The 27,451-nt window shown below is 33.7% G+C and overlaps 2 protein-coding genes and 1 long non-coding RNA gene across 5 annotated transcripts in view; 2 read left to right on the top strand and 1 right to left on the bottom strand.

Moving 5' to 3' along the window:
• The window catches only part of LOC145938783 (uncharacterized), a 193,936-nt gene extending 188,746 nt beyond the window's left edge, over positions 1 to 5,190 (top strand). For both annotated transcript variants that reach the window (XM_083042538.1, XM_083042539.1), the window contains exon 6: positions 1,818 to 5,190. In XM_083042538.1, the coding sequence (XP_082898664.1) occupies positions 1,818 to 3,097 (1,280 nt within the window). In that variant the 3' untranslated portion in view covers positions 3,098 to 5,190. The remainder of the gene's footprint in view (positions 1 to 1,817) is intronic.
• The window catches only part of LOC145938791 (uncharacterized), a 108,403-nt gene that overhangs the window by 65,547 nt on the left and 15,405 nt on the right, over positions 1 to 27,451 (bottom strand). The window contains exons 4-5 of the long non-coding RNA XR_014425736.1: positions 12,212 to 12,408; positions 12,077 to 12,118 (exon numbers count right to left, since the gene is read on the bottom strand). This is a non-coding gene — a long non-coding RNA (uncharacterized LOC145938791). The remainder of the gene's footprint in view (positions 1 to 12,076; positions 12,119 to 12,211; positions 12,409 to 27,451) is intronic.
• Positions 3,162 to 26,307, top strand: LOC145938790 (uncharacterized). 2 transcript variants are annotated; one of them, XR_014425735.1, is made up of 4 exons: positions 3,162 to 3,274; positions 14,831 to 15,079; positions 16,863 to 16,902; positions 18,292 to 26,307. XR_014425735.1 is itself a non-coding variant. In XM_083042551.1 (4 exons), the coding sequence occupies exons 1-3, from the start codon at positions 3,247 to 3,249 to the stop codon at positions 16,900 to 16,902; spliced, it is 309 nt and encodes a 102-aa protein (XP_082898677.1). In that variant the 5' UTR covers positions 3,196 to 3,246; the 3' UTR covers positions 18,292 to 26,307. The 2 variants fall into 2 exon arrangements, 1 of the variants encoding a protein (XP_082898677.1); XM_083042551.1 differs by having other exon boundaries at positions 3,196 to 3,274; positions 14,839 to 15,079.

Raw genomic sequence — 27,451 nt, 5'->3', positions numbered from 1 at the left:
AAATGGCATTTATTTCGAGCTTTGCTGATATTTGGTAGTACAATCGCGGTTCGCAATTATTGCGAACGAGACTCGAGCTGTAACAGGAAGTTGGCGCATTATTCAAAGCAGCCTTCGATGCCATTGGAGTTAGTCACGCGATGCACAACAGCACACGTGCTATCGGACCGCGTCCGCAAACGTAAATCAACGATATCAACTTCTAATTGCTAGAATCCCGCAACAAAAGCTTCGAACTTTCCTCTCATTGTTAAAAATTATTATCATTGACGATAGAGAGATTCGCGTTTCTTTCAGATTTATTCTTGAAAATATAAGCACAAATACGTTGACATATATTTCACTTCCAATCATATGTTTTTTTTTTCCAAAGATTTCAGAGGTCGAGATTTATCAGGGTGTCTATTCAAATCTTGTAAAAAGAATTCCCTGAGAATTTCCAGGTATTTTTGTTTAAAATTCCAGATAAAACAAGAAAATTTGTATATAAATGCAGCTTTTTAAAATAAGTTTCTTTATTGTATATATTTTCTAATATTTTCTATTCATACGATTGCAAAGTTATCAAGAATGCAGTTTTTCTACCATTTAATATTGATTTAATAATTGTAAAATTAATTTTTGGACAATATAATAACAAAGTGCGATATATCTAAACATGAAAATTTATTTATATTTCGATATAAAGTTAAAGATACATAATTTTAGTCACTCGATTCAATTTTCAACGATGAGTTTTATTGATAGATAAGAGTTCAAAAGAATTCATTATACAATAAAAAGCTTCTCGCGATATTCCGACGAGAAACGGTTAAGGAAACACTCGTATCTCGGAAATATCCAATTTGTCGTACAAAACACGAGTGCCATTAGAGTTCACGTGCCGTCGCGTCATCTCCTGTATTCGTCCACGAGATTCTAACCCGCCAATTTCGCACCCATGCTTTCATCGATCGCCATTCGCCATTTGCCGTAATCACTCCTCGAATCGCTCGCTCGTCGCAGGGCTTCGCTAAGCGCACAATCGCTCCATTGATTAGACCTCGCCGGTGTTTTATCGTACCGAGTGATATCAATGACGCGTTTCATCGATCAAGTGCATTCTGCAAAGTGCGCCGCGATTAGTGGTCACTCGGACACACGTGCAAATGCATAAAAAAAGTCATTTACTCCTACAGTGCGCTCTACTTCGTCATCGGTTCGACCTAACGTGGAATGAGGTGTCGTTTTGCGTATAGAGTGAAAAAATGTGATTGTCTAAACTAAAGGAAATGAGTAATTTCCTGAATTGATACAAGCGCGTGCTCATTTTATAAAATATAAAATTTTATATATATAAATTAATTTTTCAATTAAAATATTAAAATTATATTATATTATAAAAAATGACATATATCTTAAGCTGTAACTATCTCATGTCAAATTATCACTCATATCTTATCATATCACTCGTATCTTATCACTCGTATCTTATCTTAAAAATAAACAATAATAAATGTGCGCGAAGAATATACGCACAAACAGTAATAACTTTCGAATTGATAAAGACCATATTTTTATCGCGCTAAAAATTCGAGAGACTTTCAACCGGCAACTGTTATTTACGCTTCTTTAACAAAGTTCGAGTTTCTCACTTTTCCTCGACGTGCCAATTCTCTCAAAAAAATACTTTCAATTTTTGAACCATGTCGCTAAAAGTCACAATGTTGACGACTCACTTCCGCGTCCATCGCGACAGAGCAAACATTTTTGATACAAACAATAAATAAAATAAAATAAAATAAAAACACCTTGCCGCGTGTGTCCGTGCTCTTTAGGGATTCCAAGCTCGTCGAGGCTCGTCGAGTACGTGACGTTGCTCAATCGTTGCGAAGTTTCGCCCGCAACGATCAGCCAATCGTTGCAGCGACCAGTTCCCACCAAACAGTCGCCTGGAATCATTCACAGACGTTTCTTCGCGCGCTACCGTGGTCAAGGTGAAGCTCCTCACGGATACGAGATGACGACCGCCAAACGGGGTGGTTATCCGCGAATTTGGAAAATTTTAACTATTCTTTTCGTGATCTGCGAATTTGTTACGACCGCGAGCACGCAGACAACCTTCGTCGTGAGTAATGCGGTGGACGATCAACTCGGTAAGGACTACTTCGTGGGACCCTGTCTGGTGAACACCAATCAAACCTGTCCCGACGAGGAAGTCACGTTCTTCCTCTACACAAGATTCAATCTGGAAGAGGGACAACAAATCCTAATGAACGACACGAGTTCGAATCTTGCCGATACCAACTTTGTCGCGGCGGTGCCTACCAAGATTATCGTGCACGGCTACAATTCGGATATGCAACTAGGATACTTGGTGGATATCAGAAACGAGTACTTGAAGAGAAGCAGATATAATGTTATAGCAGTCGATTGGCATCGTCTGGCGACGGCGCCGTGTTATCCCTTGGCCGTCCACAACGTGCCTCACGTGGGCGATTGTCTGGCACAGCTGGTCAATCGTCTGAGAGATTACGGTGCCGCGGACATCCACATGATCGGTTTCAGTCTAGGTGCTCACGTGCCCGCATTCGCGGCCAATGTGCTGCGTCCGTATCGGCTGCCTAGGATCACCGGCCTCGACCCAGCGATGCCGCTCTTCATCACCGTTAATAAGGACGAGAAGCTCGATGCGAGCGACGCCGAATTTGTCGACGTGCTGCACACGAATGCCTTTATTCAGGGTAAGATCGAGCCGAGCGGCCACATCGATTTTTACATGAACGGCGGGGTCAATCAGCCTGGATGCTGGGAGCATGGGAATCCATTCGGATGTAATCATCACAGGGCGGCGGAGTACTTCGCCGAATCGATCAACTCAAAGATCGGTTTCTGGGGCTGGCCCTGTTACGGATTCGTGGCTTATCTGCTGGGTCTCTGCCCGCCTAGATATCCCGCGGTGTTGATGGGCGAGGATGTCAACAAGAGATATCAGGGCTTTCATCTGGTGAAGACGAAGGCTCAGAGCCCGTATGCGGAGGGAATATTCACGGTAGAGGATCTTTACCAGCAGGATCTTTACCAGCATGATTTTTATCAACATGATCTTTATCAGTGATTGCGATTTTCTTCGAAAAATGTTACGACGAGATCGCGAGAGACTTACTCGTACGGATTGATAAAACGCGAGATAAGGGGCGCGAAAATGTAAAAGACTCTTCGTGTTAACGCGACGTTGCGTGTCGGGAAGATTGAGATATCTCGGTGATGCCAAGTTCTTTGTCGAGAGAATATTGTAAGTCATTCAACACAATTTTGAAACAAATTCTAATTAGATTAGATAATTCGAATTAGATTCGAATTTCATTTCGCAAAATGATATTTAAATTAAGCGATTAACATTATATCTAAAATTTTAAGAGATATGCGTAATTTCTCTAGAGATTTTTAATTTATTTTTAAAAATAGCGAGTGATAATTTACTACAAATAGACCTTGATATCCTGTTCAATTATCTTTTTTTTTTCGTTATGAGAACGAAAGCAGAAATTATAATTGTATATTTTATTTTGCAGTAGAGTGCGTGATATAAGCATCATCTTCTTATATCGAAATGCAAAATTAAAAAAAAAACATCTGAACATATCTAAAAGGAATGTGACAGAACGCTGAAGACGATTACGAACTTTGTTACGAGTTTTATTATTGTGGTCTCTGAGATTAGGTGAATGAAATCGATGATCAGTATTGAGCAAAGTCTCGCGAGACCTTTCTTTGTCAATTTTGGAATACGTTACGCGGTCTCGTGAATCTGATGTTGCCCGAGAAGGTGTAGCATGTCAAGGTCAGACAACTGCCGGGACCTGCTAATCGATATCTCGCCAAATCGGAGAAGTGCGGAACATGACTGCGACGTACTAGCAAACTAGATAATTTCATATCGATCTAACGTACGGTGATCAAATAAAAAGTATTTACAACTGTATCTATCCATCTATATGTCTATCTATAATCATTAAATCCGCCTATTCAAACTGTTTTATCTGTTGTATAATACTTTTACGATATTGTCAAGCTCCAATATTGTCAAATTTGCCTTGCTTCTTTTTCTAATCAATCTTGTCCCTCGTTTTTTTTTCATTCATTTTACTCCATAATTATTTCTCAATAATAGACAGATGCATGCATTTTGCATGATAAGATATATATATATATAGATATATGTTCTGATATATCTGATATATTATTGCATTACATAATACATGGATTTTGAAATTAAATATGTATCGACAAATAGTAATGTTACGTAGAATTTTTTATACGAATCTTTCGTGATTTTATCTTTTTGCTTATACCTTTCTCGTCGAGAATGCATCAAAGTATCCGATATAAAGGGAATAGTGCTACGAGAAGACCGAAAGTCCACCTTATGAACTGATTCTGTTAGATTTTCGAGAATCGATCTCAGGAGAATGAGACTTATTATCTGTGTACGCTATATGAAAGACATTTCCCGAGAGAATTAAAGATATCCCACAAATAGCTTTTCGATTATTTTTCTCTTAGCTTAATATTTGCAGAGGCATTTTTGTTATATTTTTGTTAAATTTTTCGATATTAATATATAAGTCAATATTTTATTATTTTTAGACAATTAATGCATTAGTTAGAAAATATATATTTGATATTTATAATACATATAATAATGCCATAATATTTAACATCATTTATATTTTGACGAAAATAATTTAGAAATAATTTAAAAATAGAAGATAAAGAAAATTTCAGAAACTATTATTTTATCTAGTCTAACTATTTGAAGATTTTACTCAAATAACTTTATTTTTAGATATTTTATTATTTTATATGTATCTTGTGAATATCAAGTTAGATAATTCATATTAATGATAAAGTAAATATAAGTATAATATAAATATAAACAAATAAAAATTTGATTAGACATTCTTCCTGATTTTAACATTTTTGCTTAAATTCTAAACAGATATTCTTCGTAATAAACCTTACTTTAAGTTAACGCATCTCAATATGTAATGCCCGTTTCAAGAATGTACTTTTATAGTAAGCATATAAATCGAAGTATTACACGTACATATATCTTATATGCATACACATCCAATTATATATTACATCCAATTATATAATACATATATTATATCCAATATAAAAGGAATAAAATCTCGTAAAATTCAAGTTAGTGTACTTTCTCAATCAACGCTTGTTATTTGCTTTGATCATTGACCTACTTAATTTTAAATTTTATTTTTTAAAAAATCTTATTAAATTTTAATATATATATTCATTAAGTTTATATAAACTTCTGTTTTCCACGCTACAATAATTATTTAATTGTATATACTTTATAATTATAATATTTACGATTTTATAATCACATAACAGTTTGGACGATCCTGGACGCAAAAAATGCGTTTAATTTTCAGAGAAAACTATTTGCTATAAATTACGGAACGATACTACCGCGATCTATTTCTCTCTCTCTCTTTCTTTCCTTTCTCTATCTGTGTATCCATGCAGTCATTGGTTAACCTCGTTTCCGGAGAACCGTTCATATAATGCGATCCAATCAACTTAATCCGCAGTATCAAAGCATTCAAAATCCAAGCCGACCTGATTCGAATGTTAATGAATGCGAGGAACACGTCCCAGGGGGAGGGAGAAGGAAACTCGCACGATTGTATCCAAACAATTCGTTAGCAACTAACGAGAGCCTCGTTACCGACTACGTGATGGCAAGAATGATTGGAGTAAAAAGCACGAGACGGAGAGAGTAATTTCTCTCTCACACTCTCTCTCTCCTCTCTCGAGAAAGCTCAATAGTCATAGCTTGAAACTGAACGACAAATTCCGCGTCCCAGCAACAGGTTGCCCCTGACACTAATTTGCGATTAAGCCGCGAGATCGTCGCCCCGCGTCCGCCCAATTAAGACTCTTAAATTGACTTTGGACGAGTTTCTTCCGAATGCGCGAGATCGGATGCGACCAGCTGACAAATCGCCCATAAATCAACGCACAATTTTGAGAATACAAGGTTGCAATGTATTATAGTCCTTTTTTTCTCAAAACAATATATAAAAATATTAAAATATAATTATATTATATAATTAAATATATTAATATAAATTAATATATAATTTTTTAAATATATATTTTTTTATATATTATATATATAATGTAAAATATTAATATATTTAAAAATGTATATTTAAAGAAAAATGTTTTGTGACACACAGGGACTACGCATTCTGTCCTAAAATGTTATATGGGATAATTTGACATTTTCATCGATGAATTGAATTTTTTACCCTCATTGAACATATAAGGCGCGCATTCTAAAAAAATTACAAAAAAAAATTAAGATTGAACGAAACTGTTGTGTCTCGCCGCTCCTTTTCCATCCGCGAGCGGAAGAACCGGCTGATTATCATACTTTGCGAGCAGGCAATGGCAGCCGTATTAAAAGTTGTTCGAATAGTTTGGGGGGAGGGGGGGGGGGGGCGAACCGTTTCCCAGAGTACACAATTTAAACTTAGGCGGAGAAATGCGCATCCCTACCGCAATCCCGCATTCTCGCCATCGCATCGGATCGTCGAGGAAAGGGTTGATGGAAAGGGCGCGCTGGTCTCCAGATGCGCAAGAATCCCAATCTTGGCGATAGAATGCGAGAAGTCTTCGGAAGGAAAAATGCAGGGAAGAGAGAACGAAAAGTAGGTATAGGGTAGGAAATGAAAGTGGGTGAGAGAAAAAGAAAGGAAAACTTGTCGAAAATGCGCCGAATGAGCGTGCAATACTCCACAGAGGCTGAATCACAATGAGCGGATGCTATTTCGTTATTTCTCGACTCGCGCTGCAATGGAGATTAGACGAGAGAAACTTGTTTCCAGCACTGAGGCAAAAGAGCTTTATGGTATTTTTTTAATTTGTAGAAAAAATATGGAAAAAATTTAATTTTTAAAGAAGAATCTTCAAACTCTCGACGCGCTACATATGTATATGTATTTATCATCTTGAATACATTTTTTTTGTGAACGATTTTGTTTTTGAACATTTTACGAAGCCAACAGTTTCACTCGAAACGATTTGTTTTCTTTTTTTTCGATCCACATTTTAAGCGGAGATATATCACGCGATACTGTGTCCAGCGATATACTCGACATCGAGTGTAAAAAAATAAAAAAATGCAGGAGAAAAATCCTATGTAGTCCACTTTCCATGATTTACTCTGGTATCTCTCGCACATACACATACACGTATATGTATATATGCCTCCAGACAAACATATTTCTCTTGGTACGAGCAAATATACTATATGTACGCGCGCCCTCGCAGGCGCAGTATCCGAGATAATTTGAATTTGCCGAGTGGAATATAATTTAATAAAACTTTACCGCGGAATTCGCATTAGCCACGCATTACCTTAGCTCTCTCCGCCTCGGCTGTTTACTTTACCCCGGGGTTATTTTCGTGAGCGGCAAATTTCTTTCGTAAGATTTACGAGAGTCACGATGTTACGTCTGACAGCATTTCAAGAACTTCAAAATAATTTCCTTTCCCGGAGCCTTATCGACTATGTCTGCGTAAAGAACTGCTGAATTATAGTGTGAGAAATGTGTCTCTAAAATTGAAAGATAAACGTGCAAATTCGTGCAAATCATTATATCGTATAAGATATGAGAATCCGTATTTTACGTTCGAGCATCATTAATTTTTTTCCATATTCTTTATATTGACAATCGAATAACAATTAACTGATAAAAATATATTTGAAATATTATTTGTGAAGTTATCATTAACAAATTTATTATGCTATTCAAATGTATGAAGCTTTCATCTCTCCATATATGCGCCAATATATGAAATTCAGCTCTCTATTAATTCTACTACAATGAAATTGGATATACATCGATGACGTATTACAAAGGGAGCGATTTAATATAATATCCATATTGAGTTTCAAAATTGTTTAAAATCATCCCAGATAATTTATATCGACTATACGTCGCTCAGGACATTTTAATAACAATTTTACAAGACACACGTACTAAATAAATTTACGGTGCAATGTATTAAGACGATAAATGCGTGAATTAGCCAAGGCACAAGTAAATGTTGTGTGAAGTAATCGCTTTTGGTGATCAATTATCGTTATTGCGGATATCGTCCCTGTATATATGCGCGTTCAATGAATAATAATTATGCAACGTAATAATTATATCGCGCCATAAGCTCATTATCGGTGAAAATCATTATCTGATACCTATCGCATATTCCGTTCTTTCATCAGTAATCACTGTTCGATTACTGATAATGTAAGTGCGATCTAGAAATTAATTTTTCTTTCTCTTTCTCTTCCTTTCATTAATTCGCAATCACAATTGCATCAACGAAAATAATATATTCCATTTTCTAATGTAATATTAAGAATTACATGTTAATACATATATTTATCCATTTATAAAATTAACTAAATATATATTTTAATTATGAATATTCTGAATTATTATTATAACTGAATAATATATAAATCTGAACTATTATATATGTATATATATAGTATAAAATCTTTCTATGCCATTTATTTGTTGCAGCTGAAAATAGCTCGCTATTACACATCGATTCAATTTGATCTCGAAACGTGATATTTCCACTTACATATCTACGTAAAAAGTGTAAAAAAATATGTCAGAGTTAAAATAATACTACTCTTTTTCTCTCTTTCTCTTGCAAGCCATACTGCGAATACTATTTTTATCAACGTCTGTGCGACGAAATTCTGAGATTTTATGGCTATTACGTGACCTCAATTGCCGAGAAATCAATACACCGATTATATGCCGGAATAAACGTAACATTCTCTCGCCATTTTCGCGATGATCCCATTGTATGCTGCCGTTATTACTGGGCGTCGTCGGTTTTGTTGGCGATTTCGCTAAAAGCCCTTTATACAGCGCATATGGAGATCGCAAGGAGATCAGATCCCGGAAAACGTGATCATCCACCGACTACAGCATCTCATGCATATTCCAAACTACACTCGTCCGTCAGCCGAGAGAGCTCACTTTTGGCACTGTTGTATTTCAACTGCCACGTAACTTGCATCACATGATTGCGTTCTGTGTATGCAGTCTCTCGGATGGCTGTTTAAGAGAACGGAACGCCATCCAGAAATCTAAAGTCGCCGTTTGTAAATATTGAGTTTTGATGCTTTTAATGTAACACGGAGAAATATATTTATGCAAATGTTATTAAATTTGAAAAATTAGATTTCTCGTAAAACGCAATTAATAGCATTTTTTCTCGATATATTACACTGACAGGAGAGAAATGTGTACAATCAATTTTAAAATAAAATAAAATATAAATAAAATTCAAAATAAAAAATAAATAAAAATAAATTCATAAAATAAAAATAAAATATTATATAATTATCATTATTAATATTATTATTTTATTCATAAAATAAAAATAAATTGATAAAATCCAAAATTTAAATTTAACTTTTATTTTAGACTATCGAATTAAAGTGAATTTGGATGTAAATTTATGTATATATGTGTATGACTTTGTTTACAGAAGTTAATATACAAACAATATTTAATCAAATGTTATTTTAATTGTAACGATAAAACTTATCGTAATATATCCACTTTAGATTATCGTATCGTATCGTATATATATCTATTTATTTATTTAAAAATTCCATATCGCGAAATAATGTTGGAAACAAGAACAAAATTCGTCGACGATAAAAAATCCCTTCCCTTCAGTTCCACAAAACCATTTTCGCGGCTCTTTTCTATACAGTTTCGGCGTCGATCATAAATTTTTTGGCCGAATGACATTCTTTAGGACGCTGCGTCGTCCTTTTTTTCGATACCTTGAAAAATATCGTCCGCGAACGGCGAATTCACGGAAAACGCCGACGTCGTCGAAGAGGCCAAAAAATGGCCTCATTCTCGCTTTATGGGGTGAGACGGGAATTTCGTCGCGGAATGCGCACCTCTTTCCCTGTGAGTGACACTTTGAATTAAGAGAGATCGCATGAAAATGCATATTCGCAATTATTCGCTGGATAGAATATATATCGGAAGATGACCGTAAATGTGCACTTTTTACGTAAAATAATATTGCCATCGCGATATAAGAATATGGCTTGCGCCACAAACTCATTTTCTTTTATTTGTGATATTAACGTAAAGTTACGAGAATCACAAAAATTCATTCGTTTTAAACGTGGTACATACAATATACATATAGAGTAATAAATCCCCCTCTTTATATTGCGCCGTATTGATCGTCATTACAGCCGTTTAAAATTCAAGCTATGCAGCGAAAACGTATAATAGAGTAATATATCATAAGCGGCGCAAACGTTTTCGCAAAAATATGAGAAACGCATGCTATTGCTACATCCTGTAGCATAATGTAACATAACACTATTATTGCGTTCTGTCACATGAGCCAAACTGCACCATCGAATTTGTAATACGATAGAGAGCAATTAATCGTTTGATTATGCAACAGATTGTTTTCCAACTAGGCAAAGGGTTATTGATCGCTTAAATCGTTCATATTAGCGAAGTAATGTTCTTTTTGCATCTGTAAACCGCCGAATTACTATGCGATTATTCTATAGCGAATAATAAATAGTATTCGATTAAAATATACTTGACGATTCCCTTTAAATCGGCAAAGCGATGGTCGGTCATTTGCATGTGAAACAGACAAAAGACCAAACTTTTATGAAACTAATACGCGGTTGCTTCGAATTTCTAAAATCGCGAGCGACTTATCCCCAAGTATTTAATGCTGCAACGCTTATTTTGCGCTGACAAATCGCATAAGTCAGTAAAAACTCAAGAATATCATCAAGCCATTTCTTTGCCATTCGATCCAATCAGTCTAACTTTTTGTGATTAATATTAATCACATGCATTTTTCTGTGATATAGATACATCTTCGAATCACAAATCAATTTTACTAAACGCAATATACAAAAGATTTATCGAAAAATACTAGAAATTGTATATACTAGGAATTGTAAAGTTTATCATTTGTCATTTGCAAAAAGGTTTATATAAAATCCACTCTCATGGACAAAAAATTTAAATAAAGATACACAGACAATAAATGTATATGATAAGAGATAGTGAAAGTATCGGAAAAATATCGCGTACATTGTGTAAAAAATTATACATAAAATTATAAAAATTATAAAAATTTCTAAATATATATATAATATATATATATATATATATATATATATAAAATAAAATAAACTATATTAATAAGCAAGCACCAATAATTCGATATATAATTTTTATAAAATTATTATAATTTTTAATATGTTACATTATAATTTTTATAATTTTCATTTTAATATATTATATTCATATATATAATCCTTTCTAAAAAAAAGCATGTTAAGTCGATTCTCGCAAGTATTGTTGCCTCTTTTCCGGTATGCTTTTCCGCTTGGCTGTCTCGATTCGCGTTGTGCATTATATTCGTAATATCGAGAGGCTTAGCGAGGGTTAGCAGTTTAACAGTTTGTTCAAAATAAAATTAAATAATAATATGTAATACGTTATCCGCGATTAATATTTTTCGACAGAAATAAGCTGATTTCTGTCAAACATATTATATATAATCGAGTTTAATATTATAACATATTACTTAAAACATTATTTAATTTAATTTTATTTTGAACAAACTGTCAAACTACTAATTCTGACAGCGATGACAGCCTCTCTCGATGCTACGAATATAAGGCACAATGCGAATCGAGACAATCAATAAGCATCGCGGAAGATGCAGCAATAATTGCGAAAATCGACTTAACATACCTTTTTTAGAAAGGAATGTTATAATATTTTAAATTCGATTAATATTTTTGACAATTATCAGCTGATTTTTGTCAAAAAATATTAATTGCGGATAAGATATTATAACATATTAAAAACATATTACTATTTTAATATTTTCAACATATACATATACACCTATTACCGCTATAGAAATTAAACAGTAAAAATTAGAAAATAAACAATTTCTCACTCACCGATACGTGCAATAGCGAAGTTGTAGTACACAGCACATTGATCTGAAAACAAAATATTCAAATTATGTTGTATATACATATGTGTGTGTCGAACATCTCATAAACAGTTTAGAAAAAATGTTTTATTTTGCATACCTCATAGTTGCCCCGACGTCGCCCGACGCCTCCCCGGGCCTCCTCCTCCTCTCTTGGTCCATGGTAGCACTCACGACACTCGCGAAAATACGAATAATTACGATCGCGCGACACTTTACACGACACTCCCGACACGCGAAATTTTATACGGCACTCCCGACACGACGCGTGAATCGCACTGTGTATCGCAATGCTACCTGTAACAAATAAAATATATACATATATTAGAATAATCTTATTATTTCGCATTATAACATACACAATATAAATATGTAAGCTAGTATTAACGATAGATATATCCACGGATCGCAACACATTCGCGCGCGCGACAACAGATTAAGTTGGGTTATGTTGGCAAGAGATTTTGCATCGAAGTTTTCGCGAAATATACGTTTCGAACAATTACGCCTGCATATTAACGTTGAAATTATGATATGCGATAGATAAATATTACAATACAAAGGTTAGAAATCGTTTCTAACGATTATGCTTACTAATTAATCACAGCGGGACGCAGCTCGAACTACCTGATACTCGCGGCGTTTCGGTAATGGCCGCTATTCTACAAACATCGGCAACTTCACTCTAATAGCGCGCGCGCGATACGATATACATGACTTAATATTAATAATTAATTAAAACTCGAAGGAGATTCGTTCGAAAAGATATAGCTTTATAAAGAAAAAATATTAATCGAGAATAAGATATTATAACATATTATTTACAACATATTACTATTTTAATTTTTATAACATATTATTATTTTAAAATTTAATTAGGAAATTAACGCTTTAATCAGCTGATTTCTGTGAAAAAATATTAATCGAGTCTAAACAAACTTTATGTTATTTTTTTAAAAATATTCTTATTAACATATAATCGAAGAATGGCGCGCGCGTAGCGCATTTTTAGTAAAATAATAATTATAAAAATTATATATCAAATTATTGGCGCTTGCTTGAAGCTTGCTTGGGAATTATAATATATTCTTATATGACAAGAAAGATGTACTTTACGCCATTCACGTTCTCGGCTTTCGCTCTGGCATAATTCGCGAGAGACGTCAGATAGCCGAAAGCTGTGACGTACGGCCGCTCGGAATCGCCCAAACTTTTGCATAGTTAACCGTAAATACGTGCAACTTCGCCAAGTGTCTCCGAAAGATCGCCCGGTCGGTCGTCCTTTATCCCTGTCACGTTTCGCGCGTAGATTTCACGCTCTCGCGACGTCACGTTTCGCGCACGCCGAAAAATCACCGGGAACGTTAACCGCGTTACCCTCGACCATATAGTTTGCAAAATCCGCTTGACCCGGATTCCGGACTCCGCGCATAAAGCAAAGTTTATCCTATTCGTCCGTACGTAGATATAAGTGACAGCTGAAAGAGCGCCGGAAAATTCACCGCGTAATCGCGCGCGGAAAAGCGCGCAACGCATGTCGGCTGTCGCACGACGACGGGAAAATAGATTGCATGCATTGCGAATGTCAAAAATGTTGCGCTTGAGAATTTTTAATCTCGTTCTCACAGTTATACGTCGTGCTCTTAAGATTAGAATCCATTTAAAATTTACTAATATGACTTATGATATGAAATGTAATAGTATCAATGTTCCTACTGGTTTTGTTGCACATATGAAATAATTTTTATCATATTTTATCAATAAATAAAATATTATTTTGTAATAAGTAAAATGAACTGAACAAATATATCTACAACAAACAACAGTATATAGTAAAGATTTTAAAACGCTAAAACTTTGTATAAATGATATAATAAATATCTAGATATACAGCTTCTCAATGACGTTACAATTTAAGCAGTATAACTACTACAAGTTCACGATTGCATAAGCGGTTCCGAAATCACAAAATTCTTTCTCTGATCCTTTAGATCCTTTAAAAGTTTCTATAACAATTTTCTTCTTAAGAATGTTTTATAGCATAATTTGGATATATATAATTTGGATAAATATATAAAAGTCTAATACTGAAACGTCTTCTAAATTAATTGCGCAAAGTATGTAAAAGTAAAGTCGACCTTATTAGTCTGTATGATTACATTCGTTTTAAGTATAATTTTAATATATAATTTATCTTAGAGATATAAAAGAGATCGTAACATATGCTTATTTTGGGCGATATCCACTTTAATTATATAATTCTGTTGATTAAATGATATGATTAAATGCATATATTTACGCTTTTGATATATATTTCGTAAATCAAATTTTTTATCAAATTTTATGAAATAATATATACAACTTATAAGGATAATATGAATGACGTGCACGTAATTAGTGAAATTTAAATATACATAAAATCAAAGAAGGAAATAGAAAAGCTCTAAAAGAATGTATAACTATAAATGTAGCTATAATTATTCCGAAATCTAAAAATTATTCTTCTTCTCCTTCAGATCCTCTAAAAATTACTACAATTTAATTTTTATGACTGTTTTGTAGAATTAATACATAAAAATAAATATATCATTATATTATCTCTCGAACCCTAAAATGCCTTCTAAATTAATTGCGCGAAGTATGTAAAAGTAAAGTCGACCTTATCGTCGAGAGAGATGCAGGTGGTGTGGCTGGACTGATGTGTCTTACGGCATTTTAGTGCAACAGATGTACGGATCGAACGGAGCAAGCGCCGGTCTACCAATGGGCATGACCACGCTGAAGGGCACAACCGGCACCCTGGGGCCCCTGGGGACTTACGGCTCGGGGATTGCGCCCGGAGTAATGGGGGCCACGACCCTGCCACGGCCGGGAAACTGGCTGCGCCCTGCGGGCCTCAGGCTCGGGCACAGCGCGGCCCGGGTCCGCCTCTACTGCCAGGCAAAGTGAGGAGCCATGGTTCCGACAGGTGAGAGAGATATTTTCCATATCTTTCTTTTCGGGAGATATTTTTTTTCTCAATAAAAAAGTTCAGTTGCTAGATATTTTTTTTTTTAAATTGTATTTGCGTTAATTTTGTATCTGGATTATTTCGAATAATTACATTTTTTTCTCTGACGTGCAATAAAATTTTGAAGAAAAGGATAATGATATAAATAACAAAAGATATGGATAAGAATAAAACATGAGATATTTCTATTAAATAAGAAACTGTCAAAACATATATTTTATACATATATAATTATTTATTTTATGAGGATTTATCATATTGAGTGAAAATCGCCTAAATAGTTGTAATATAAGAAGGTTAATATAATATGCGAGTAATTTTATTTGTTTAATGCAAATGTAATACCTCACTGCTTTTAAGAATGTGAAAGAAAAAGATGCCATCGCAAAAATTGCGGATTTCGAATGATAAGAGGATTATTAATACTATAAGTTCTATATGATTTCATTCGTAAATAATAATTATCTAAAAAAATCGTAAGAGCGTATAATAATAATATCCCGAAATCAGATGTTTTGAGGCATATGACTCGGGTCGAGGAAAGTGTAGGCTTGAAAAACATTAACAGATCAACAATCCAAAGGATCGATCTTACGCTATTTGTTTCCCTCTTTTTCTATCAAATAATTAAATCTCTATTACCTTGAACAGAATCTTCTGAGGTAAGAAATAGAAAAACGAGATTAATTAATTAAATAAATTATAATAATGTTAAAAATATCATTATTTATTATAAAGATTAAAATAAAATAAAGATATTGTTATTAAATTATCAAGTATATATGTAATTATAACTTTATGGTTAAAAATTATTTTCAAAAGTACAGAAGAATCGTGTATTATAACATTAGCATGAGTACATGTGTCTACGTGAATGTATCATTATCACAGATATAAAAGTAAGTGATCAGTTAGAGAAAGACTAATATAAAGAAGATACGAGAAGGTAAGATCGAAAAATAGAGAATTCAACGATCGAATATATTCATAAATTAAAATTAACCTATACTATGTACAAAGTATATGAGCTACATATTTTTGCATTTGTCTATTCTATTTCTCATGTAATTCGCGCATATTTTTGCATTTGTCTATTCTATTTCTCATGTAATTCGTTATTTATTAGTTCTTTCATAATTTTTCGGAAATAAGTAATTATTAAAAATAAAAATATAGAAAAGAAGTACTTTACATTTATCTGTATTTTTTTGGCAGTTTATTTTTTTCTAATTATTAACACAATATAGCATAATCTACATATAAAAATTCAATAACTGCGTTATAAAATGATATATGTAGGTATTATTATTGTTTTCTTGTTTACGAATATTTTTTAGCTAACTGGAAGAAGATAAAATTTGTTAACTGCATAAATTTGTGTCAACTTGCTAAAGAACAAAATAAAAAAAAAACAGCTCGCGGCAAAGTGCAGAACTAGCAAGAATTTGATTTTGCAAATTTTCTCTAATATATGTTTTAAGTTATTGACTTCGCGTTTGTGATAGAAATTGTCATAAAATGTTCTTTTGCTCTCCAATTATAGAAAAAAAATTAAACATGCAATTATTTGATTCAAGCAGGTTGAAGAAATCCTTTCCTATAATTTTTACGAAAATCAATATTATTATGTTTGCGCCATATTTTTCGATAAGAGGAAAAGCGCACACTATTTAATCGTTATCTAATTATAAGCGATTTGAATAACCTATACATTAAAATACATCTTTCTTTTATCTTTCAGTGACATCTCCTCCAGCCAGAAAGACGAGTGGTTTGTGTAGGTGAGTTAAAAATTGCATCCGGCGATCGCGTCGCGCGATTTTATCATTGCCTTCGTTTCTCTTTGAAACGCAAGTGTAACTTGTGCCCGGAACTTTGAAAATTCCAGTTACAAAGAGTGTGGCCATTAGCATTGTGTCCCGACAAGGTGGTCCGCCTCGGGCCGAACATTCCGTTTTATATACGAATATCAAAGATACTTTTCACCTTTTATATCAAGCCTGCGAATGTCAACATTCAAAAATGATATTTATGAATAATCCCGATGTGGCTTCGAGCGATATATATCCGTTGTTTATTCAGCCTTATTTTATTATGCATTATGCCGCTTCGTGGTCGCTCTGTGAATAATTTCATTTCACGTTATTATTACAGCACGGCGATTGCTTCGCTTGTTTATGAAAGCGATTATGAAAAGCTAAACTTTGTATAATAGGGAAATGAAAACATCTCTCGCAGTCATAGATGCGCGATACTCTTGGAAGGAACTAAAGTTTATCAGCAAATCTTTAATAAAGTAAATTCCGTTACACAATAGCCGCGTTGCGCGAGATTCGAGTTACAGATTTCTAAAGATTGTTTGAAAGTATTCCGGTAACGTTCAATATTGTATGTATTATATAATTATTTAAAAGCATAAAAGCTGCTATTCTTTTATGCGAGCGTAATAATTAAGAATATAAATTTTAATATACGGAAATATAAATAAATTTTCGTAAAGCTGGAATGTACTGCAACAGTGAAATGCCTTCATATTTACATAAGAAAATAACTCCCATTCTCGTTACGATCGCTTAATTTTTATCAATCGTCGCGAGAGCAAGTCCAACATGCATACGCTCAAATATTACACGCGCGTTTAAATATTATCAGTTTCAATATTTCCATTTAAAAGTGGCCAACGTCAGGAGCGTTTATAAAATATATTGTGTTCATCATGCGTTTACAGCTAAATTTAATTTTAAGTTTTCTGTGTAAACTCTCAATGCAAACATATAACATTATTTCATTCGAAATTTGAAAATAGTTAAACGTAAACGAAAACAATGTAATATTGATTCAAAACTGTTTTATAGGTCTACTTCCTTTCTGCACTCTTTAAACTTTTTAAAATTTTTATTCCTTTATTTTGTTCTGATTAGAGAAAAACCTCTGGAGAGAATCTTCTCAATTAATCTCAAAATTAATTCAACAGACTCTCACCGATGACATGAATAAAAAATCAGTGATTAGTCGAACAAGTCGCATAATCGAAATTACTTTTGATGCATATTAGGCTATCAAAGTAAATCAATCATTTTCAGAACGCAATAAATTTATATATGAAATGAATTTGCTAATTTTACTCATTATATAAGTAAAATCTAAATTTTATTTTTGTGTGTTGACAGAGGCAGGCCTGGACCAGAGCCCGCAGGGTGAATCGGAGCGGTGGTGCCCTCACCGCCCTCCCTCTCCCAGGACGTCGAATCGTCCCCTTCGCAGATATCGGTCGTGTGTTACCCCGGCGAGTTATATCGAGCCACAAAACAACGCAATTCCGAACCACCTTCCGTCTTCCCTTAAGTGTCATGGAATCGCATCGGGGAGTAGCATACGGACAAGAAGAACGAAAGATGCAAATAGATGATTTTCACAGAGAACAACAGTCTGAACCTTTACATCGTTTCGCGAAATGTATTTTTCCGAAAAAAATTTTCCTAACAAAAGATACTAAAAAGTTTCGAATAGATATGTTTACAAAAAATAAATGCGACCGAAAATAGATAAAGAAGGCAAAAAAAATTGCAAGCAAAAGGCAAGAGTTGTTTGCATTGCTAATCGAACTATTAAACTAAACGAGCACCATTTCGGAAATTCGCTTCGGGAGTTACATACAAATGTTTGCAAAAGGGAAGCGCGGAGTGGCGGGATAACGTCGACCTAATGCGAGATCCGAACACACGATCCGAGAGAGATCATTGAACAAAAATTAATTGCAAACAGCGTGAGTGTGCGTGAGTGTGCGAATGCGATAGAAACCAGAGTCACAAATGTACGCATAGAGCAAAAAACATGAGAGAGAGAGAGAAAGAGAGATGACGGGATTCGATCTCATGGTGCACGTGTGCGCAATGAGTTTTCGTTCCGTAGCCTAGTCACGTAAGCCAGGTGTTTCTCGGTGTGTATTCTGTGAGGCAGTAGAGAGAAAGAGAAAGAAAGAAGAACGCCGTTTTAGTCGTACGAAGCATATCCGTTGTTCACGGTAACGATTTTCGTGCGAGAGTGTCTTTATACATATATACAATATATATCAACTCGGCTTTCTTACTGCAACTGATAACCGCCGCATCGTCGTTCACGAATTCACTGAACACACATATAAATTAATGAGATAGATTTAGTCGCTCTATTTATCTCTTGTGTACATTTTTATGATATAATATACAGCCATCGACTATTTAACTGCCAAATCGATTATGTTGAGGAATGTAATAATGTGATTTTTCAGAAAAATGCAACGCGTAAGATGTTATCCAGTGATTTTCGTCTTAAAAGATTCGATGTTACGAAATACGCGTGATTAAGAAATATAGAAAGAATTTCTATCGAAATGTTGCATGAAAAATCGTTACCGTGAGATCATTAATGTACATGCGCGCGAGTATCCGAAACGAAAACATGCTTGAGATGCGTTAATGCGTGCGCAATAGCCGAAAAAACTGTAACAAGAAATTGTAATTCATCTTGTTTGCAAAGAGAGTGAATTCTTTCTCTTCATCTTTTTTTTATCTTTCAAAACATAGCCAAATTTATCTTATTTAAATTCTCAGTATATACGATTGTTGAATATATATCTTTTTAAGTTTCTTCAGATTTTTTTGTATTAAATAAAAAAATTAAATATCAATTATGTTTATTTTATTATCTTATTTTTTTATTAAATAAAAAATTAAATAAAAAACTATCGACAATTATATAAATTTTAACAAAATTGCTTTTGACAAAAACACTATTTAATTCAATCGAATAGCCTGTAAAGTGTTCTATGTTAGAGAGCGCTCTGGCACTGCATTCACGCCGAGAATTTCTTACAGATATCATGAACCAAGAGATCCTATCCACTTACGGCGATTATACCGGTGCCTCATGCGGCTTTTTTATGATTATTTCCCTCTCCCGCTACTTTGGGTCGACAAAGCGAACGGATACTTCGCGGGCATGTACTTGTAATATACTTGTATCTACCATTAGAACCGTTCAGCTTTGTGCCGTCTCCATAGATTACGAATGCGAAAAAGGAAGAGCATATACATATGTAGAAGTTATAACGGTGAAAGAGCGGAGCAAATGAGAGAGAGAGAGAGAGAGTGTGAGAGAATTTATGATTAATATACATATATATATGAAAAGAAATTTTAATTTCGCGACCCTATAGCGCAAAACTCGCGTTACTGAAGGACAGAATGAAGGACAGAATAAATAACATCGGAATAAATAAAAGTTAGTTTGTCACGCTTGAATCTTAATAAGGTGACGCTTTGCTCGAGCGATAAAATTGCGAATTGTCAATAAAATGTCCTCGAACCAAGTTAAAGCAGAACGGTTAATTTTGATTGTGATCTTGAGACATTCGATAGAGCAATTAAAAAGCATCTGTAAAGAGAGAGAGAGAGAGAGAGAGAGAGAGAGAGAGAAAGAGAGAGAGAGAGAGAGAGAGAGAGAATAAACAATCTTGAAAAATTACATTTCTCAAAGTTGAAGCGCAAATTTATCATTTCCAAGTCGTCGCACACTTGGCAATATTTATTCGAGCTTGATCACGACCAATAATATCTGCGTGCAGGGGAGAAATTAAATAGATAGCTCGCCCCTCGGTACAGTTTCATACTTCGACAAACATATCCAGAACACACGTCGCCGATTTTACGTGCTGAGATGAGACATCGAAAATATCATCTTCATTTTTACTAACTAAATCGCCAAGTAGCCTTTATATAGCTTCTGCGAAACATATAATATAATTCGATCGGCATTCGCGCTATTCGATGCCGCCACGATTGAGACTTTCACGGATTGAACCGATGGATTGATTGATAAATCAGAAGAGTGCGATTGGTCAACGTTCCTCGTTACCAACATCATTTCGTAGATCGCGATATATATTTTCCATGTTCGCCTTTTTCAGCCCAAGCTAGATGCTAGAGTTGAATCGGATAGTATTATTCGTACATTAATATTAATGTTTATTATTAAACAATTTTAAAATTATTCATTCATCGAATAATAATAGAGAGACGGCAATCGATAATGAAATTAAAATTATGGAATAATAATGACAGATCAATCCGATATGCAAAATCTTTTAACGCATATTGTGGCAATTGAGCTGAAATGGGTTGACGGAAATATGTAGCTTTTTTGAGGATAAAGAGTAGAAGAGTGTGTCTGTGTGTGGAGATCGTGCAGAGTTGATTTAAACTTGATCTAAGATAGAGAACGAATGACGATAGTATATATGCGAGTAAAAAAAAATCAGACAGAGAGAGATAGAGAAAATGCGAAGGAAAAGGGATTCACACGATTAGTAGTGTTCTCTTACGAAGTATACTATTTTTTCCGCGATTTTTTTTAAAGATATTTTCATATAGATAGATATTACTGTCTGTATTTGAAATATCGAAAAGTAAAATATAATAAACTATCAAAATACTTCCAAAAATTGATTTTTTCGAGGTCGTTTGAGTCCCTACAAACGCGAATGGACGGATTTCGCGGTCCTTTGTGGTTCAAAGACCACGATTAGGATAAGCGAATAGGTAAAAAAATTCCGATTGTCGGATTCGGACACACGGAAGCTAGCTAAACTGCCATGATCGGGACAGTGAAAGAGGAAATGAATGAGATATTAGCGAAATTTAACTCTGGAGAGGAAAGCAGTCTGTAGTCTTAATTTAACAGCTCACAATGAGAGCTGTTAGATATTCATGAACAATTATTAGCGGCGATTAATCTCTAGAATAATTAAAAGTTTTTAGACAATTTTTCGATTTTTGTTCTTTTATAGATTTTTTGATATATCAATTGAAATTAGAGAGTCAATGACATTTTTCAAAATCTTATACTAATCTATTTAGTTTGTCGGTGCACGCGACATCAATGGAAGTGTATTTTTCAATGAAAAAAGAACAGCAGAAATTCTCAAGATGTGTGTTAGCGAGATTTTAAAGAATGTTTCTTTTTTGACGAATAATATTTCTTCGCCAAGCAATTATAAATGCGCGTAATCAAGCCATCGTATTTGACATAACAGCGTGAAAAGGATCGACGTATTATCGCGACAAAATGTCTCGCGTCCAACAGATATATATATATATATATAGATGCGCCGATTAGAGTATATAAATTATTACACTTTAATATATCTCAGATCATCAACATGCTGCGCAGCATTCTCCGATCGAAATAAGCCCAAGAAATGAAAAGATTAGTCGGACTCTATCATCAAATAATCAAAAAATATTTAAAATTCTTTGTCCAACAAACATATCTTTTTATTTCTTGCGTAAAATGTTTTTTGAAATACATATCTCTCAAGTAAAGACATAATAATGTTCCTGGAATTATCATGAAAAATTTTAAGATGTATCCAATTTCAAAATATCAATGCAACGATGAATGTTGACTCCAGAAACAAATAATAATAATTCAACATTTACATGCATATCAAATTAATGCGATATCGTAGCTTGCATATCAAAGCGATGTATATAAGTTCTGTTCGGATTGTCAATTTAAATTCTTTCACGATAAATCATATCAAAATCTTTCGAACGATTACATAAAACTCAACGGATTAGGAAAGCTACCGGATTAAAGCTGCGCCGATTCGTTGAACCTGTTTATACCGTGTGTACTTTCAAACTCAATGTACGTATACCTGATAGAGGCAATTAAAGAGTTAAGCTAAAAAGCGGAACAATTTTAAAAGTGTCCACACACACAATACTCATCTCTTCTAACAATTTAGAAAATATGAGAGAAATCTAGTAGTGAAATTTCACGTAAAAAAATATGTATAGGATAAAGTGACTATATTATATGTAACTTGTTACATTACGTCGTGCGATATTTCATGAAACATTCTGCGAAATGAAATAGATCCCTCTTTAATAAATATACATATTTCTATTAATGCAGGGTGAGGAAGCCTATATAAATATATATAATATAATGCAGGAAAAAACCGACTAATTTCCAAATTTTTATATATACGCCGTATTATAGATAATTATTAAAAATCGTTTAGAATCTTTCTTTTCTAATCGTGGTAATTTCGACAAGACTTGAGACCACCCTGCATTAAGACTTGTTCATACTAAAAAAAATTTATCGCATGTACTAAACGAGTTCTTCGTTTATTATTAGATCTCCAAGCTCGTTTTAGCGCAGAGGTTTATTAATTAAAAATTCATAAAATGAGAATATAGAATATGTCGCAGTGCGCTTGTATTTCTTGAAAGTTTAGAAAACTTAGATAAATCTATACAATATAGGCAGATGTTAAAAAGACAGAGGAATTTACGAACGAGCGTATGGTGTGATTGTGCCCTTAGGAATTAGCGATAATAATAGCGATAATGTGAGGTAGGGAATAACGAGAAACAAGATGAAAATCTCTCAGGTAGGATCAGGCAATGCATTTTCATTTATAATCTAGTTTCCCATGCTATTAATTATATCATTTAAAATATTTAAAGAAAATTGCAAAATACAAGGTAATTAAAAAATCTGGTAATCAAGTATTACATATCAAATCTACAATAAATAGTATGAGTGAAATTACAAATTCTATATAATAATTCGTCAAATTTATAGTTCTGTTATCGACTGAAGTTGGACATTAGGTATTTACTAAACATTGGGTGATTACACGATGTGTAAAATGACGATAAAGGTGATCTCTGTCAATCATAATCTGATAAAGAAGTAATCTGTCCAGCACACGTCAGTTTTACGCGATGTAAATATCTCTACTTCTGTTACACATAGAAAATAGAAAAAAATATCTTTGTTACCTGATAATGGATAACATTCGATATAATTCGAGTTATTTTTAATCATTATGGCTGCGTGCACATATAGTAATATCAAAATTAATAATTTAATCATAAATATGAATTTACATCAAATCTATTATTTCGTAAAAAGTTCGATCTATGCATCGCCAGATCCTTTCGAGAAACAAATGACTCGATTTCACTCTTCAATAAAATTGTTCGAATGTTGGATATTACGCAATATTTGAAACAGAACGATCGAAATATTCGAAACGATCGAGCTGGCGGGATAAAATCGTGCGTGATAAAATCTGTATGATCCAAAAGTTAGTGATGAATAGTTGGTACGAAGGGAGTATTTTCACGGGCGCGGTAAAACGTTTATGTCCTATATAAGGCGAGAAAAATGTAATGCCGACAATAATAAACCACTTTAGACACGATTTATCGCACTTGCGGGCAAACGCCTGCAAGAGAATCGAGCCATATCGTAACGAACAGAATTCATTCAGTATCATTACGGTCATTATCGCCATTGAAAACATGGAAATACTCCCATCAAAAGAGTTTTCAGCACAACACTCCCATATTCTTTGCCGCGATAGTGCGTTAAAAGCTTGTCAATATTAAATAAACTTTTAATTAATTTTCTTGTTTAAATCTTTCGAAGACACATAAAAGACCTTATGTCAAGCCTAACAAACTCCGTAGAGTAACTTTTCATTATTTTCATTGTATTAAATCATTGACTGCAAATTCCGTCGAGAAAGAAGAAAAGTGTGACGGAAATCTAAAAATGCACTGTTACAAATATTTCTTAAATACGCGAAAATGAATGGTAGAAAGAAAATATGAAGAAATTCTTTGAAGATTTGATAAAAATGAATCTGATTTAAGATAATTTTAATGCACGTTATTACTAAACATTTTATTCGCTTATATACCTGATGTAAATTAAACTTAAACAATAATACAAATGAAACAAATAAAAATGAAAAAATCTTACAGCTCCGTTTGAGAGGAGCAGTTTTTGGACATAGCCTATCATTCGTTATTCATTATATAGTCGTGCACGTCATCATATTGTCATCACCAATACATCGACCATCAAATATAGAGAACATCTTACATGTAATACGATATCATATAGTGTTCGTATTTATAACTGGACGTTCCACTTTCGAAGTTGAACGCTAGATTGATCGGGAAACGAGAAATAATATTACTTATTTATTAATAAAAGCTCTTACCGTCAAATAATCATCGGAATAACTCTTAATAGCATGTAATTTATTCAGATAAAAATTAATAAACTTATAAGCATATAGACACTGCATATTTAATAATATCGTTTTTAGGAAATTTATGATATTCTACATTTAATTGTAAGAGCTGTAGCTACATGTTAGACGTTGTTGGTTAAATTTTAGCATTTTGCAATATTTTATTTTCATAAAAAAATTGTTTAATGCAAGAAATGAATTTTTGCAATACATTTATTTTATTAGAGATGCAAGAAAGAAAAGAAATGGGATCAAAACTTGCACGCGACTTCGAAAGTATGGAGCACGACGTAACAATAAGTAATGGGAAACAATACAATAATTTTTCATACTGTTTTTACTTTTTACTACTATTGATTACGTATCTGTATATTATTCTTACCATATACTGTATATTTAACCGCGGTGCGTTAATCAAGCGATGCATTCTCCAATTCATATTAACAGTGTCGCAAAAATCGTATCTCTACAGGATTCATAGTAAATTCTACTTTAATGATGAGATTTATTCTATACTATAAATGTATAAACTCCGAGAAATTTATAACGTTGCACAATCACGGATTCATTAAGAAATACAATAAATGAAAATCTAAAGCCAGCATATTCAAAAATATGCACAATCCGAGAATTTAATGTAAAGAGAGATCTATAATCTAAGAGTTCAAGAAAAATCATTTCTCTTCAAGAATTCAAGAAAAAAGAGGATTCATAAATATTAATGATCGAAGAAAAGAATGTTCATATCAAGTCATCTGTAAAAATTGTCAGCAATATTCATATAAAAGATACGACTTATATATTGACTATTAAACATTTTTAATAAAGTAAAGCTACTAATTATTCCCTGTAGGATCCAATTTTTGTGACAATCTGTACTATACACACGTACCGACGTTATATATTACACTCCTATAGTTTGTATCTCTATAACAGTTGCCGAGAATTCGACTGGATTATGATATTAGCACGAAATAAATAAGCTCGCGTGTCTGCTGCGCGTCTGTTACGTGTGCATCTATATGTATGTAATTCAAGAGAGTGAGAGAGAGAAAGAGAAAAAGGAATAAAAAGAGAGAACGAGGATTCGCTTGTGTGTTTATCTCAAGAGCGATTCGCAATCGGCGAGTAATACGAGAAAAAGAGAAATATTATTTCCTGATGCTATAAAGAAACGGCGATAAGGAGTAGCGCGAAGATTTTACAAAAGTCTCACGAGATCCCGAACTGTAGATGTGAACAAAGAGAATATCTCGTTCTTCGATAGTTCGCCATTCTGTATTGCGTTAACATGCTTTCAGTGTAAACCATTTCGTAAGCTAGAGATTTCGATACTTTTGATCGAAAGGAACGTACAATTGAAAAAAACGAAAAATCGCACTCTTTCTGCGATCACTGCACGTTCCAAAAATTAAACAGCATTAAATTGTAGGTACAAAGCAAAATATGATAAAGTCCAAATTTGTAAACAGATATTGAATTTCATTTTATCATTCTTTAATGTTTTTTTTTTAATATGAAACATTTTTATCTTTTCTCATGTGTATGCCGCACAAAAAAGTTTTTAAGTGATCGGTAATTTCAATGAATTTTTATTTTATAATCGCAATTTTTAATTATATTTTCTCCAAGCACATTAGACACACATATTCATCGATTTCAATTTTATTTCGTGAATCATGATTAATTTTTATATATTGATCACGTACTATACTAATGTGCAAAAAAATATATATTTTTTTAAGTATATGTATCATAGATAAATTCACGAGATTTTATTGCAACAGGGCACGCAGGATCGTAGCAGGTGCGCGATATCGTAAAAATTATTAAAAAATATCGTAAATATCTAACGAATCACACATCCACTTGATGTTGCACGGATATCATGTGTCATACAAGCCCTCTTACGCAGATCGCCGTTAATTGAATGAGGGAAAAAGAAAGAGAGAGACACGAGTAAAAAGTGCCGGAAAACAAGTTAGCGCAAAAGAGTCGACTGACCGACATTTATAATGTAAGTGCGCGCGTTACCGTTAACGTTATTTACTCGCCGTATCGATACCTGATCGCGCATATCACGTGTGTGACAAGAGATCAGAAGGAGGAGCGTAGAACCGAAGGACTAAAAGTGTCACAAAACTCACATCGTATACATCACTTTCATACGGTTTTTAACGTCCGCGAGATTACCGATCGATTTTGCAATCGCACGTCGTTCGCGTAAA

The sequence above is a fragment of the Prenolepis imparis genome, unplaced genomic scaffold (genome assembly GCF_030444845.1).
Source record: "Prenolepis imparis isolate NDT839.2.m4 unplaced genomic scaffold, iyPreImpa1.0 SCAF_7, whole genome shotgun sequence".
Classification (NCBI taxonomy): Eukaryota; Metazoa; Arthropoda; class Insecta; order Hymenoptera; family Formicidae; genus Prenolepis; species Prenolepis imparis.
This window is presented reverse-complemented; position numbering and strand designations above follow the sequence as displayed.